At 41.2% G+C, this 15,917-nt stretch overlaps 1 protein-coding gene across 1 annotated transcript; it reads right to left on the reverse strand.

Annotated features, from left to right (window-relative positions):
- Positions 1-2,475: 2,475 nt before the first annotated feature.
- Positions 2,476-9,428, reverse strand: LOC127904101 (uncharacterized). Its single transcript, XM_052446048.1, has 3 exons — positions 6,648-9,428; positions 6,132-6,538; positions 2,476-5,920 (listed from the first exon to the last, which is right to left on the reverse strand). Exons 1-3 carry the CDS (start codon positions 9,426-9,428, stop codon positions 2,476-2,478), a joined length of 6,633 nt encoding a protein of 2,210 aa, XP_052302008.1.
- Between the last annotated feature and the right edge of the window lie 6,489 nt (positions 9,429-15,917).

Below are 15,917 nucleotides of genomic sequence, written 5' to 3' on the forward strand. Positions count from 1 at the left end.
TAAATTGACTTAAAACTCAATTTTCCTTGCAATCAAAACCTCTATAAATCCAAATAAACCTTCAATAAAATCCAATTGAGTCTATAAACATCCAATTTTGGCCCTTTTCTCTTCAAATTAAATTTTCTCTTCCAACAGGGCTCTCCTCAGTCAAATATATACTGTAAAATTTCACTCCTTGCATTTCTGAACCTCCTCAATTAATTTTTTTCTGATTCTTCCTGAGCGCTCCCACCTCTTATTATTTTTCTAATCTCCTTTGGCTTTTTATTTTTATTTTTTGTGGGGACCCAAAAATGGGTTACAACAGATGCCCCCTCTTTATAATGCTTACGGAGCAAGGGTTTTGCGCAGTAAGTTTTATAAAGATAAACCCAAAACGGAACTCCCGAAACTGATCTGGTCGAAGTTTGATTGATCTGAAACTTGTCTTTTACAGCAATCCTCCTTAGCCCCCAAAAACTATGATCAAAATTTAGTCATCTTGAGATCCCTTCTGGCCATCTCCTTTGAATTCTCACTTCAGTTTGATCAACATGGAATTCCATCCGAGATCCCTTCTGGCGGTCTCTAAAAAGTCATATCTGTAGTTTGTCCAAACTGAAATCCCATCTGGCGATTTCCCTTAGCCAAAGCTAAAATCGGTATTACGGTTGGGTTAACCTGAGATCCCTTCTGGCGACCTCCTTAGCCAAAACCTATATTTGTAGCTTACTCACTTTGGAATCCCATCCGGTGATTCAAAACTAAACTCTGTGGGGTTGGGTTAACCTGAGATCCCATCTAGCGATCTCTTTTAACCACAACCAAAACAAAAAAATGTGTGTGGTCTCATTATGATGGGTGACCTACCCGAGTGGAGAAGGGGAAGAGTGGTCTCATTCTTATGGGTGACCTACCCAAAGGGGAAGAATGGCCTCATTATTATGGGTGACCTACCCAAGTAAAAAAAAAATGGAGAATGGTCTCATTCTAATGGGTGACCTACCCAGAAAAAAATGATGGTCTCATTGTGATGGGTGACCTACCCGAGTGGAAAAGGAAAGAGTGGTCTCATTCTTATGGGTGACCTACCCAGGGGGAAGAATGGCCTCATTATTATGGGTGACCTACCCAAGTAAAAAAAGATGGAGAATGGTCTCATTCTAATGGGTGACCTACCCAGAAACAAAATGATGGTCTCATTGTGATGGGTGACCTACCCGAGTGGAAAAGGAAAGAGTGGTCTCATTCTTATGGGTGACCTACCCAGGGGGAAGAATGGCCTCATTATTATGGGTGACCTACCCAAGTAAAAAAAAGATGGAGAATGGTCTCATTCTAATGGGTGACCTACCCAGAAACAAAATGATGGTCTCATTGTGATGGGTGACCTACCCAAGTGGAAAAGGAAAGAGCGGTCTCATTGTAATAGGTGACCTACCCAAAATAAAGGAAAGAGCGGTCTCATTGTAATGGGTGACCTACCCAAGATAAAGAAAAGAACGGCCTCATTGTAATGGGTGATCTACCCAAGTGGAAGAATGGTCTCATTGTAATGGGTGACCCACCCAAAAAAAAAAAAAAAAAAACATAGAGAATTGGTCGCATTGTAAAGGGTGACCTACCCAGAAAAAAGTTGACAATGGCTCAAAGGCGCACTTGAAAGGAGGTAGGGTTAGAAAAAAAAACACTACCTAAGAAGTGAGGACTCAAAAGCGCGCTCAAAAGGAGGTAGGGTTAGAAAACACACTACCTGAATGGTGGTGGCTCAAAGGCACACTTGGAATGAGGTAGGGTTAGAAAACGCACTACCTAAGAAGTGAGGGCTCAAAGGCACGTTCAAAATGAGGTAGGGTTAGAAAACGCACTACCTGAGAAATGGTGATGAAACACCGATCTGACACATGTTGAAAGCAATGCATTATGGTTAATATGCATGTATGTTTTTGTTACCTATCTTAGAAACATAGGTCCCCCTTTCGTCGTAAACTTCTTCGAGCTCTTGTTTCAACCTTTTCTCATGAACCGAAATATACCATATCCTCTTAGTGAAGAGATCTCTGGTTCCTTATGGGGCCCTTTCTTGCTCCATTGAGTATTGCGCTTTATTATTATTTCAAAAGGAAAACTCAAAAGATTTGGTTTTGTTCATGAAAACTGAAACTTTCAATGCAATTGGCAATTCTCATAAAAGATGCTTTTTAGAAGTTTTATGGTATACCCCTTTGGGCTTTGGTTCACTATGAACCCCTATGTGCACCTCGTACACTTCTTGCCCCCAGTGTGGTGTGCATAAATATGCCAAGTTTTAGATTTGATTTGGTTCCCTCCAATTGATGGAGTCGTTTCCTTAGTCATGTGTAAGAAAAGAGTTTGTTTAAGTAAAAGATTTCAAATGCTATGAGATCATGCTTTTTATGAAGAAAGGTTTTTTTTTACAGAGAAAATTCATGGCCAAACTTTATTTTATTGATTGGGAGATTACGGAATACATCAAGCGTAATATTTCCTTACAGAGTCAGAATTCACTGGCCTAACTAGATCTTCTCCGTCCATTCTAGACAACAGCAAAGCTCCTCCCGAGAATGCTTTCTTCACCACGTAAGGGCCCTCATAGTTCGGCGCCCATTTACTCTGATCTTCTCCTGGTAACGGCAATATTTTCTTCAGTACAAGATCTCCTTCGTGGAATCCTCGAGGTCGAACCTTTTTGTCGTATGATTTGGCCATCCTTCTTTGGTAAAGTTGATGATGACAGATTGCGGCTATCCTCTTTTCACTGATCAGATTCAGCTGTTCATATCTAACTTTTACCCATTCTACCTCTTCCAGCCCAGAGTCTACCAGTACTCTCAATGAGGGGATTTCCACTTCTAAAGGCATAACCGCCTCCATTCCATATACCAACGTGTACGGGGTGGCTCCTGTTGAGGTTCGGACTGCAGTGCGATACGCATGAAGGGCAAATGGCAACATCTCATGCCAATCCTTATAGGTGACTACCATCTTCTGAATAATCTTTTTGACATTCTTGTTAGCAGCTTCTACCGCACCATTCATCTTTGGTCTATACGGCGAAGAGTTGGAATGCTTGATTTTCCATTTAGCGCAAAGTTCTATTATCATCTTGCCATTGAAATTCTGGGCATTATCAGTGATAATCTTTTCTGGTGGACCATATCGACAAATCAAATCTCTCTCAATAAATTTCTTCACTACTTTTTGCGTCACATGAGCAAATGATCCGGCTTCTACCCATTTTGTAAAGTAGTCGATAGCCACGAGAATAAACCTATGACCATTGCTGGCTTTTGGGTTTACAGGTCCAATCACATCAATTCCCCACATCGCGAAGGGCCATGGAGATGTCAAGTTAAATAGAGGAGTTGGAGGGGCGTTGATTTTGTCACTGTATACTTGGCACTTATGACATTTTCGGACATAGTCGATGCAATCCTTTTCTAATGTCATCCAGAAGTAGCCGGCTCTTTGTATCTTCCTAGCCATCACATGTCCATTAGCATGGGTTGAGCAAATCCCTTCATGGACTTCTCGCAACGCGCTTTTTGCCTCAAATTCATCCAAACATCTCAACAAAGTCCCGTCGAATGATTTCTTATACAAAATCTCCCCATCAAGATAAAAATCCATTGCCAACCTCCTCAAGGTCTTCTTGTCGATTTTGGATGCCCCCATGGGATATGTCTGGTTTTGGATGAAATTCTTGACATCATAGTACCAAGGGTTTCCATCCACTTCTCTTTCGACTGAGCAACAATGAGCTGGGTTATTTCTGATATTGATGTGTACTGGTTGTACCTTGTGCCCAAAGTCTATTTTGGCCATAGATGCTAGTGTAGCCAAAGCATCTGCAAACTGGTTTCCTTCCCTTCCTAGATGGGTGAACTCTATTTCCTCAAATTCTCCAGCCAGTTTAGACAAATATTCTTGGTAAGGCCTTAACTTCTCTTCCTTGGTTTGCCATTCTCCTTTTACTTGGCAAATGATCAACATTGAGTCTCCATACACATCTATCTTTCTGATGTTTAGCTCCAATGCAGCCTCTAAACCGAGAATGCAAGCTTCATACTCAGCCGTGTTGTTGGTGCACCCGAACTGTAGCTTAACTGAAACCGGATACTGCTTCTTATCAGGAGAGATTATCACCGCACCCGCTCCGTTACCACATACATTTACAGCACCATCAAAGTACATAATCCACCAATTTGATTTCTCTTCCTCGATTGAAAGCACATCTTCATCGGGAAATTCAAAGTCTAATGATTCATAATCTTCCATAGCATGGTCAGCCAGGTGATCGGCAATAATACTCCCTTTTACAGCTTTCCTTGTCATATATACTATGTCATACTCAGCCAATAGAACTTGCCATCTTGCAATTCGGCTTGATAAGTAGGGCTTTTCACAAATGTACCTCAACGGGTCTAATTTGGAAATTAACCACGTAGTGTGATACAACATATACTGACGTAATCTCTTTGCAGCCCATGACAGTGCGCAACACAGCTTCTCAATCACAGTATACCTAGACTCACATTCCGTGAACTTCTTGCTTAAGTAATAAATGGCCCTTTCCTTCCTTCTGGTTTTATCGTGTTGCCCAAGCACACATCCCATTGCTGTTTCTGTTACTGTTAGGTACAATATCAATGGCCTTTCTGGTACAGGAGGAACAAGCAGGGGTGGATTCAACAAGTACTGCTTGATTTTCTCAAAAGCCTCTTCGCACTCTTTATTCCAAATTCCAGGGTTCTTCTTTCTTAACAAACGAAAGATCGGGTCACAAGTCGTGGTTAATTGGGATATAAACCGAGCAATGTAATTCAACCTTCCTAAGAAACCTCTCACATCCTTCTCAGTCTTGGGAGGTGGCATAGATTGAATAGCCTTTACTTTGTCGGGATCCACTTCTATCCCTTTGTCACTCACCACAAATCCTAACAACTTCCCAGATTTCACCCCGAACGAACACTTCGCCGGATTAAGTCTCAACTTATATTTCCTTAGTCTTTCAAACAATTTCTTCAATATTTGGACATGATTCTCTCCCTCTCTAGATTTAGCAATCATGTCATCGACATATACTTCAATCTCTTTGTGCATCATGTCATGAAACAAAGTCACCATAGCCCTTTGGTAGGTGGCCCCAGCATTCTTTAAACCAAATGGCATGACTTTGTAGCAAAATGTTCCCCATGGTGTTATAAAGGTTGTCTTCTCTTTATCCTCTTGCGCCATTTTTATCTGATTGTAGCCCGAAAATCCATCCATAAAGGAATATGTGGAGCTGCGTGCTGCATTATCAACTAACATATCTATGTGTGGTAGAGGGAAATTATCTTTAGGGCTAGCCCGGTTTACGTCCCTAAAGTCCACACAAACTCTGATTTTACCTTCCTTTTTGGGTACCACCACTATGTTTGACACCCATTGCGGATACTTGACTACCTCCAAAAAACCAGCGTTCCATTGTTTTTCAATTTCTGCTTTTACTTTGATTAAGACCTCCGGATGAGTTCTCCTCAACTTCTGCTTAATCGGTTTACATCCTTCCACCAGTGGTATCCTATGTACTACGATATCCGTATCCAAACCAGGCATATCCTCGTAGGACCACGCAAAGATATCTACGTAAACTCGGAGCAGTGCAATCAATTCTTCCTTTTCTTCAGGGGTGATCAAAGTCCCTATTTTCAGCTCTCTCTTGATTTCTTCATTACCCACATTTATGGTTTCAAGTTCCTCTTTAGCGGGCCTCCAAGCCTGTTCATGCTGTTCTATTAACTTCGTGAATTCCCCTATGTTTTTCTCCCCCCATTCCTCATCTTCTACAGCTACTATGTGTTCTTTAAAGTTTGGCCATTCATTCTCAATGTAAAGTGCAGGTGTTGTTGTGGAGGATCCGCTTTCAGGGTTCCTGAAAGCGGCAAGTGATGTGTAAATGCATAGTAAGACATGAAGATGAATTTTGAAAACGCATGATCTCATTAAGAGGAAACGATTGGCTCAAAAACAACAATAAAATCCAATTAACATCTTGAGCCTCGATTGTCAATGAATAAAAACAAAACAGAAAAAAGGCAAACAACATAGATAAAATAATAATCCAACAAATCATTGTTGATTACATTTTGAAAACCAATGGAGCTTCTTGGGTCTCCCAATTCTGGAACTTCTCTCCTTCGGCTAGCTTTCGAATGAAAGTCATGTCGGTGACTTCTTCCCGAGGGCGGATCGTTAATTGTGGCAGCTCTTCATCCTTTCTTCCAGATTCAATTTTCTCAGCAATGTTCTTGACTTGGTCTTCCTCCAGAGTGTTTATGTTCATTGAAAAAAACTTCTGAAAGAGGTTTCCGTGTCCCTTATCAGGTTGCATCACATATGCGGCCTTTGGAAAAGAAATCCTGATTGGAGGGATGACTAGGCTTTCTTCTTCAGGCTTCCTTCCTTCAATCCTAGCCATTCTTGTCTCCCTTCTTGCACCAGCAACTCGCTTGTAATCCTCTTTCTTGGGCTTATATCCAAGCCCAAACCTCTGTTCTGCAGCTTTCAGCTTGATTATATCATTGAAGCTGTCTTTCAAGTTTTCCTTTCTTGATGACATAGGGGCAAGGAATCTTGTGTTTCAAAAAGCTTTTAGCGGCCATTTTGGTGGCCTCTGAGAGTTCTGGTTTCCTCACCACAGTGTTCTCGGGTACCCACTCGGTATTCACAACTTCAAATGCATGAAGGTTTCCATCCTTACAATCTTCAGCTTCAATGAATGGAACCGCCACATTTCTTACCATTGATATAGTCTCCTCAGCCTTAACAGTAACCAGAACGCCATTGGCAATGTACTTCAAACATTGATGCAACGAGGAGGTGACAGCTCCTGCAGAATGTATCCATGGCCTTCCTAACAACATACTATAGGAAGGGTGGATATCCATCACTTGAAGGGTTACTAGAAAGACTTGTGGACCCACAGCTAGTTCGACCTCAATTGTCCCTATCACTTGCCTCGGTGAGCCATCGTACGCTCTAGCCGTCATCACACTGGGTTGCATGTGTGAGGGATCCACTGGCATTTCATCCAGCATATGCCTTGGTAACACATTAAGGGCTGAGCCGTTATCGATGAGAACTTTACCAATGAGACAATCTTTGCATCGGACCGTGACATATAAGGGCTTGTTATGTCCAGTTCCTTCAGCGTCAAGTTCATCTTCCGTGAAATATAAGTAATTGGCAGCATGGATCCTCCCTACTAGATGCTCCATAGTCTTTTGTTCAATATCTTGGGGTACGTAGGCCTCATTCAGTACTTTTTGCAAAGCATTACGATGCGGCTCGGAACTGAGTATTAATGACATGATGGAGATCTTGGCAGGGGTCTTCTTCAACTGATCCACTATACAATACTCACTATGCTTCATCAATTTCAAGAACTCGTTTGTTTCTTCCTCAGTCACAGGTTTATTCACCTCAAACTCTTTATCGAGGTCCAACACCTCCTTGCCCTTAGCCTTTCTTTGTTTCTCTAGTTCTTCAGGTGTGAAACAACGACCACTCCGAGTTAGTCCACTTATCTCAGTTCGGAACAGCGGTAAAGGAGTTTCAATATTCGAGGTATAACCATAATCTCCAGGCATCACTCCATAGTCTACTTTGTTTGCATATGAGGGTTTAGTTAATACCAATTTTGAGAGCCCATTAGCTGTTGATTGGACTCTACATTTCCCCTGATTTTCTATCATCTCGATCTCTTCATTATCTCTTGCAGCCTCAATCCTTAGTTCTCCTAAAGTCAGCATTCTCGCAACCTTTTGATGAAACTCAATGCATTCATCAATGTGATGCCCTTTCTTTTTATGGAATGGGCAAAAATCATTTTCCCTCACGTAATGTTCAGATGGTTTCTCTATATGTCCAGATTGTACCAACATCTCGTACAGCCTCGCCATGGTCACTTTTAGCACCTTCTCTTTGCTACCGACCTCCAAAGTATTCACTCCACTACCACCTACAGCATGTTTGGGTAGAGGGTTTGAATTCACATTAGGTGAATCCTCGAAAGTGACCCATCCAACTTTGATCAGTTGCAACACCTTTCTTTTAAAAGCAAAGCAAGCCTCAATGCTATGACCTGCGTGACCAGCATGGTATTCACAAGTCACCTCGGGGTTGTACCAGGTAGGGAAAGGTGGTTGCATAGGTGGTATGGGTAGGGGAGCTATCTGCCCAATACTCAACAGCTTGGCATACAACTCTTTTAAGGTTATTGGTAAAGGTGGTAATTGTTCTTCCGATGGTCGGTTGTCTCTTCTTTGGTAATTGCTTTGGTTATTTGCTGGGAATTTTGTTTGATGGGGTTGGTTTGGGATGGAGGGTTTGGCAAAATTGATACTGGTGACTTGGGTGGTAGGTGTTTGGTAGTTTTTTATTCTCCCTTTGTATCCGCCTTCTAGGTTATGCACCTCATTTTCTTTCTTTTTTCCAATGAAACCTCTCTTCTCTATAGGTTCTGCAATTCTCCCACTTCGGATTCCTTGTTCAATCCTCTCAGCAATCCGAACAACATCATAGAAATGTTGTGCTGAACTACCCATAAGGTGTTCATAGTATGGAGCCCTAAAAGTATTAGCAAACAGTGTCACCATCTCCGTCTCTATTAGTGGAGGTTGTACATTGATAGCTTGGTCACGCCACCTTTGAGCATAAACCCTTACGGACTCTTGATTTCCTTTCTCCATGGTAATTAGACTGGTCCTATCAGGAGCAATCTCAAGATTAAACTTGTATTGCTTTAAGAAAGCATCTGCCAAGTCTGTCCACTTCTTGATCCTAATATTGTCCAGCCTCATATACCAACTAAGGGCCGATCCTGTCAGGCTATCCTGGAAGAAGTAAATTAACATTTTATCATCGTGGATAACTTCTGCCATTTTGTTATAGTAGGAACGAAGATGGGTCTTTGGGCATTCCATCCCGGTATACTTAACAAACTCTGGCACTCTAAACTTCTTTGGAATAACAATGTTAGGCACCAAACATACTTCAGCAGCCCTAACTGGGTCAAATAAATCATTTCCTTCAACTGCCCTTAGCCTCTCTTCTAGTGCAGTCCACTTATCATACCCTTCATGATTAGAGAGTTTGACATCATGTGGGTCCTCATTTGTTAAATCCATTGTAATAGGGATTTGGATGGGCCGAGTGGGATTAGGATGCTGCTTATTTGGTGTATTTGCCCCCACGTTTATAGGTGCGACAGGAATTTGAGCTGCTGCTGGTGCTTCATCAGGTTGAGTAGACGTTCCCTCTCCATCTCTGGCTCTTAACATTTGCTCTAACATACTGGTTAGGTGTGCCACATCATTTCGAACTCCTTCAAGTTCTCTTTGGTACTGAGCTTCTGGTTGTGACCTTTCTTCGTTTTCCATTCTTTTTCTTTGTCGAGTGTTGTGGATTCTAGAAGGGGGACCTATGTTTCTTAATCTGCAGATGCGTGCATAGATGTATGAGAAAAATGCATGATTGAGAATGCTTTGTATATTGGGTATGGATGCAACTTTCTTGTGAACGAATAATAGCCACCACCTTATAAACATAGGTTCTTTTGTCACATTGCTAGGAGTACTGCCTTTCAAGTCGTTTGCTTGAATCATATTCACCAAGAGACAGATTTTGCATAAGAAGATGGGTCAACGCCCTTTTCATTAATGCTTGATAAGTTTATTACATTTATAAATGAAAAAGGAAATACAACATATTAATCCCTTTCCTCCATAAACTCTCTAGCCAAAGGTAGGAAGGCAAAACCACGATTCTCAATCTTCCCTAGAAAGGCATCGGTTTCAGCTAGGCTTCGGCGATAGCGAATGATGTCCCCTCCCACATTCCGCGCATTAATTCTAATAATTCGAGCATGTGCAGCAGCTTCGTCCATTTGCTCATCTGTCTTGGTCATCTTTTCTATGAGCAACATATTGGTTCTGTTCAAAGCAGTGTTGTTGGCGTCGATTTGATCTTTGTGTTTTCCCATTGCTGCTAGCTTCTCGTCCAAATACTTCACCTTTTCACGTTCCTTGTCAAGCTTTATCCTCATAACTTTTATCTCATTCTTCTTAACCGCTAATTCTATTTCAACAGCCTCAAAACCTTTCCTTTTATTTTCTTTTGCAATCCCCATCGAATGGCTTTCCAACTCCATAAATTTCTTGCTCAAATCCTCATACTTCCCAATCCTATCCATCAATTCAAACTGGACTTGTGCAAATTTTTCTTGGAAATATTCTGCACTTCCTTGGCAATCGTTAAAGTCAATCTCCATTGCTTCAAGTTCAGAGCAACTTTGCATCCAATCCAAACATGAAAGTGATGGTTGAAGCTCCTTCTCACTCCTTTCCCTAGCAGTCTTCTCCTCACCTAGCTTTAACTCAAGCTTTGTTATTCGCGCATCTCTAGATTGTATCTGCTCATCTAGAAATGCTCTCATTTTATCTTCTTTTAGCATCATTTCTTCCAACATTGCCTTGTCTTTTCTGCTTTTGCTCAACTCTGTTTGAAGTTTTTCCACTTGTCTTCTCAACTCCTCTTCATTATTGACCCTTTTCCTCTTAATAGGCTCTTCTACAGTTTGGGAAGATTTGACTCCTACACAAGGCATGGTTGAAGCTGCTAAATCTCTCCATCTTGTATATCCTTCACTTGCACTTGGATCCTTTAAACCTTCTATCTCAACCAAAACCAGATGCTTCCAATCTTGTTTGATGGTCTCCAAAACTTCTTGTGCAATGGGATCTTTGAACAAACCAAAGAATTGAGCCATTCCCATAGTCCTTGGAACAAACTGCATGCCCCCAAGTTGCCTTACCACCAGGGCAGGAGCATAACTCACATAGCCTGTAATCCCCACCAATGGCACCCAACGTCTCTGTCCACAACTCATTAGGACTTTCACTGTCGTTACCCATGGGGCTCTCCACTTGAAATCACTATTAGGCAAACCTTCTAATTTGTCAACCCAACCTTGGTTGTCTAGATCTCCCCATTCTTCTTCTTCTACTAACTTCAGGGGTTTTTGGGTGAACCACCAAAAATTATTGAAGACAGGTTTTTTTGTTTCGATATGGCTAACCATCCAGATATACAACAACTGCGTGCAACATCTCATTGCTCCTTTTCCGGTCCTCCTACAATGATTAAGCGTCAAGATGGTTTCAGCTAAAATAGCAGCCACTGGATTGATTTGTGTATTCTCATACTCTACATAAGCAGCAGCGGCCTCCAAACTCACTAAGCCCGTCTGACTTGGGAACAACACAAGGCCAAATATGCCCAAGGCAATTAATCTCTCTTTTTCTAATCCTGACTTCTTTTCCAGTTCAATTTCTAGCATCCTCCATTTCAGACCGGTAGCATTCTTTTCCAAAAACTTTTCCAAGTTGGAGATTCTGAGCAGTTTTGACAGTTCGGGGATGATCTTGTCAGACCTCAAAGGCAAATAAATCTGATACAGATTGTTTGGAAACTCAGTCAACATCCCATATTCCTCCATAGTGGGACATAAGTCTATGCTTCCAAAAGAAAAACAACGGTAGTCTGGATCCCAAAAATGAACTATGGCTCGCACAGCTGGGCTTAAAACTTCTACCCTTGCAATTTCCATCAAACGTCCGTATTTATTAAAAAATGCATCCTTATCCACATTCTGAAAATGAGTCGTCAACTTGTTCACCTCATTCATAATGCAATTCAAGTTCTTGATTGGTGACAGTTTCTTAGCATCGCTTCTAAGGCAGTCTCCTTCAGTCAATTGTGACAGTTCAGAATTTTTCCCATATTCTATGATGGAAAATTTAGCAATGGTGGCCATTTCGTTCACAAGTCCTGCAATTCAAAATGCTGGAGGTTAGACTTGTTTTGATGCAAAAGACATTATGGATCATACACCCTAAGGATAGGTTCTAGTTCCTTTACGTGAGACATAGGGTAGGTTTACTACTTGGTCTCTAAAAAGGGGTCTCTTGCTGTCCCAGTGATCGCCCTCGTAAAGGCAATATGGGGGTTCAGTAGATAGTGGGATGGCACATGTACCAATCACTATCAGTCTAAACACTCAGCAAAGAGTTGGGGTTTACACAAACTTAAACCTTGACTCAAGTCATAAGGCAAGCTGCTAGTCCCCCACCTAACTTAAAGTTTAATGTGTGTGCCCTCAAAAAAGATAATAATCATAAAGTGATGAATGACTATATCATGTATGACAGAATGTAAAGATGCATGCTAAAGCTTTTAAACAAAGTATCATTCATATAAGAAAACAACAACACATGGCAAAACACAAACAAAATACCAAGCCTAGTCCTAGGTTCCCCAGTGGAGTCGCCATCCTGTCGCACCCTCCCGAGAGCTCGACGTCGCGGCGACCCGTCCTTCGTAGCGGGGATTGATTGTTGGGGTCTTTCTGTTGTGAAAAAGGGAGTCGCCACCTAGTATTATGGTCACTAGGAAACCTAACTGGTCTTTCAGAGATTCTAAGGCAAGGGACTGGTTGCGTAAAGGGAAGGTTTTAGCACCCCTAGTACGCCCTACCTAAGGTAAGCTGCTTGGTGTTTGATTTTCCTTCAATTATTAATGGTGTTGATGTTCTCTAATCCCATCAGTTTCCTAGGATGTGTGCGGATTTATTATTCCTAGAAAATTATTTTGGATATTTACCACTCCGGGTTTCTTTATCCAAATATTAACAGTGAATAATAACAAATTACTCCCAAATAATATTTTGGATATTCGTCCTTTAAGGATTTCTTTATCCAAACATTAGTGGTGAATAATAACAAATTATCCCCAATAATATTTTGGATATTCGTCCTTAGGGATTTCTTTATCCAAACATTAGTGGTGAATAATAGATGAATTCACCAAAAAAATAAAATTTTTATATTTTTTTGGAATATTGGCCAATACCCTTTGGAGTTTTACAAACATGTTGTAAAATCCAGAAATGCAAGAAAAATGATTTTTGTTGTGTTTAAGAAATCCATGCGAAAACACATTTTAAAAAAAAACTTCAAATATTTGTTTTTTTATATATAAAAAAACGTAAAAACAATGTTAGGGTATTGGCCGTATGCATGAAAACAAAACATTTTTTTTTATTTTTATTTTTCTGATGTCTTGACGAAAATCGGGTATTTTCATACCGGATTTGTATCTTTATAGTACAAAAATACAAACTTGCAGAAAATCACAGATTTTTTAAATACATCTTTGAAGAAAACTTTTTGAATGGGCCAGACCCGGCCCAAAAGGAAAATGGGCCGAAATCAGCCCCAAAATAAAATGGGCCTACTTTCTACAGGGGCTGGACTCAGCCCAGCAGCATGGGCTGGGCTGGGGTCCAGCCCAAAACAAGTATGGACTGGTTACTGTGCACCAGCACAGTAACCGGGTTACTATGCATATGCACAGTAAGTGACAAGTGAATTATATTTTACGAACAGTGAAATAGCATTTCACTGTTCAAGTGAATTATATTTCACTTGAACAGTGAAAATGCAAGGAAAAGGTGCATGCACAGCGACGAGAAAGAGACAAACCTGGTGGCAGCAACGATGTTGAAGACGATGGCGAACAATCCCTGTGATGCTGGTGGCGGTGGAGAGGCAGCCGACGAGGTCTCCCGGTGGTTCTGACGGTGGCAGTGGCTGAGAAGCTCAATGTCAACAACTGCTTTTCTGCAGTATTTCTTCTCCTATATGCAGATGCGCCCGCCTCTGTTTTCCTTCCTCCTTTGCTTCTGTTTGGTTCTTCTTCTCTTGATCGCGGGTGTTGCCTTCTGTCAGTTGTTCGCCCTCCTCAATGTACAACGGTTTCACTCAATGGTGGCGCGGCGTGTGGGAGAAAGATGATGAGCTGAGGAAGGAGGGTGGTGGCGTAGGGAAAAATGGTGGGCTGTTGATGAGAGGGAAAGGCTGTTGGAGGCTTGGGGGTTCTGTGACCGAAATCTCCAAAAACAGGGAAACCGCTGGTGGCTGGCTTAGACTTGAAGATGAAGGGATGAAAAAGAGATGGAAAGGCAGAGGGGCTGGTGTGTTCTTTGGTCGGCTGAGGGGAAGAAGAAAAACGAAGGGAAAAAGCTGGACTCGGGGAGAAGGGACTGTTGGTGCTGTGGTCGGGTCTCTCTCCTTGTGTTTTTTTCGTCCCCTGTGTCTTTTCTCCTCTTTTTTTCGTCTCCGTCCTCCTTTTATAGGCAAGGAAAGCCTTGCGGTGATAATGGTATCCGGGACAAGCCATAAAACATGCCCCATAATTTCAGCCATTTACTGCAAACCATATCCCTGTTTTGATGCTGAAAATGGCTTTCTTTTAAGGAGACAACAAATAATGCTTGACGCCGTTTCAAAATTTCAAAAAAATTAATATTGTAATCAAGCCGAATTGTAATTGGATCCCTTGATTTTAGCGCATCTTATGGTTTGGTCCTTGGTTTTGGATCGTGTCAAATAAGTCCCTAATTGGTCATTAAACTTCAACATGTATGCAATTAAGCCCCTGATTGGACCTAATAAACTCTCAAAAATTATAATTTGACCCCAGAACTTTAATTTCTTCCAATTAAAGCCTAAATTGACTTAAAACTCAATTTTCCTTGCAATCAAAACCTCTATAAATCCAAATAAACCTTCAATAAAATCCAATTGAGTCCATAAACATCCAATTTTGGCCCTTTTCTCTTCAAATTAAATTTTCTCTTCCAACAGGGCTCTCCTCAGTCAAATATATACTGTAAAATTTCACTCCTTGCATTTCTGAACCTCCTCAATTAATTTTTTTCTGATTCTTCCTGAGCGCTCCCACCTCTTATTATTTTTCTAATCTCCTTTGGCTTTTTATTTTTATTTTTTGTGGGGACCCAAAAATGGGTTACAACAAGGCCGAGACACTTCTTTTCACAATCTGGTTAGATGAGTTGAGAAGAACTTATTGAGAAAGAAACTGAGCATACAACGATGAGCTTTTTACTGCAAAGTATGAAATGCAGGTCTGAATGACATGACAGTTCCATGAAAGTGGATGACCGCATATACTTGAAGGGTATGTTTCAACTGGAGGTGAGTTCATAACTGATTGACAATCTTGATGGGTGTGGGCACGATGCGCACAATCAATCAAAGAACAATTCTTGAAAGAATCCAGGAGATGAATGATTTGTTAAACTTCTTAATGATGAATCAAGCAACACTACACTTGGGGGCATTGTCAAGCTTGATAAACAGCGAGAGTAGTAATCATCACGGACAGCCCAAGATGGGCACTGCATTTACAGCTGAGTGGATGGCTAGCACATGAATGAGCCAATGCATCGAAAGAACAAAGAAGGCTTTGGAATGCAAACAAAGCCACCCCATGACGATGAAGCATCAAAGGGGGGGACCTATATTTCAAAAACAGGTAAGATGCATTGCATATCATCTAACTTCACGAGCATTACATATTTGTTTTGCAGATATTCCAAGAAACAAAATTCCCACTGGGATCCAACGAGACTCACATGAATTGAAGTTCTTTTAAATCACATCAAAGATGGCAATTCCACAAAAGCAAAATTCATAAATGAAGACAAGAAAGATGGATTTTTATTCATGGAAAAGGGGTTTACAAGTACAAATGTTAAACAGTGCGAGGACGATCAGGGATATTTTCATCTTGATGATTAATCATGCCTCGGAATTCCTCAAATTGCTTATGCATACGCTCCATCTCTTCCTCGAACTCGAGGTGTCGTGTGTTAACATAGTCCCGCCAAAAGTCCACACGTGTATTCAGCTCTTGATTTCTCCTCTCCAAGTTGTTTCTGTGACGTCTCTCATCACGAAGTCTATTCCTTAAATTCTCAATCTGATGTTGGAGATCAAGAACCTGAG

Source organism: Populus trichocarpa, chromosome 12 (assembly GCF_000002775.5).
Source record: "Populus trichocarpa isolate Nisqually-1 chromosome 12, P.trichocarpa_v4.1, whole genome shotgun sequence".
NCBI classification, from domain to species: domain Eukaryota; kingdom Viridiplantae; phylum Streptophyta; class Magnoliopsida; order Malpighiales; family Salicaceae; genus Populus; species Populus trichocarpa.

Excerpts from the sequence above, each read along its gene's own strand:
- LOC127904101 (XM_052446048.1), bottom strand. The coding sequence starts at position 9,428 with ATGGAAAACGAAGAAAGGTCACAACCAGAAGCTCAGTACCAAAGAGAA. Across the intron at positions 6,539-6,647 it reads TCTCAGAGGCCACCAAAATG|AGGTTTGGGCTTGGATATAA; the intron begins GCCGCTAAAAGC and ends GCTGCAGAACAG. Across the intron at positions 5,921-6,131 it reads GCTCCATTGGTTTTCAAAAT|GAACCCTGAAAGCGGATCCT; the intron begins GTAATCAACAAT and ends TGCCGCTTTCAG.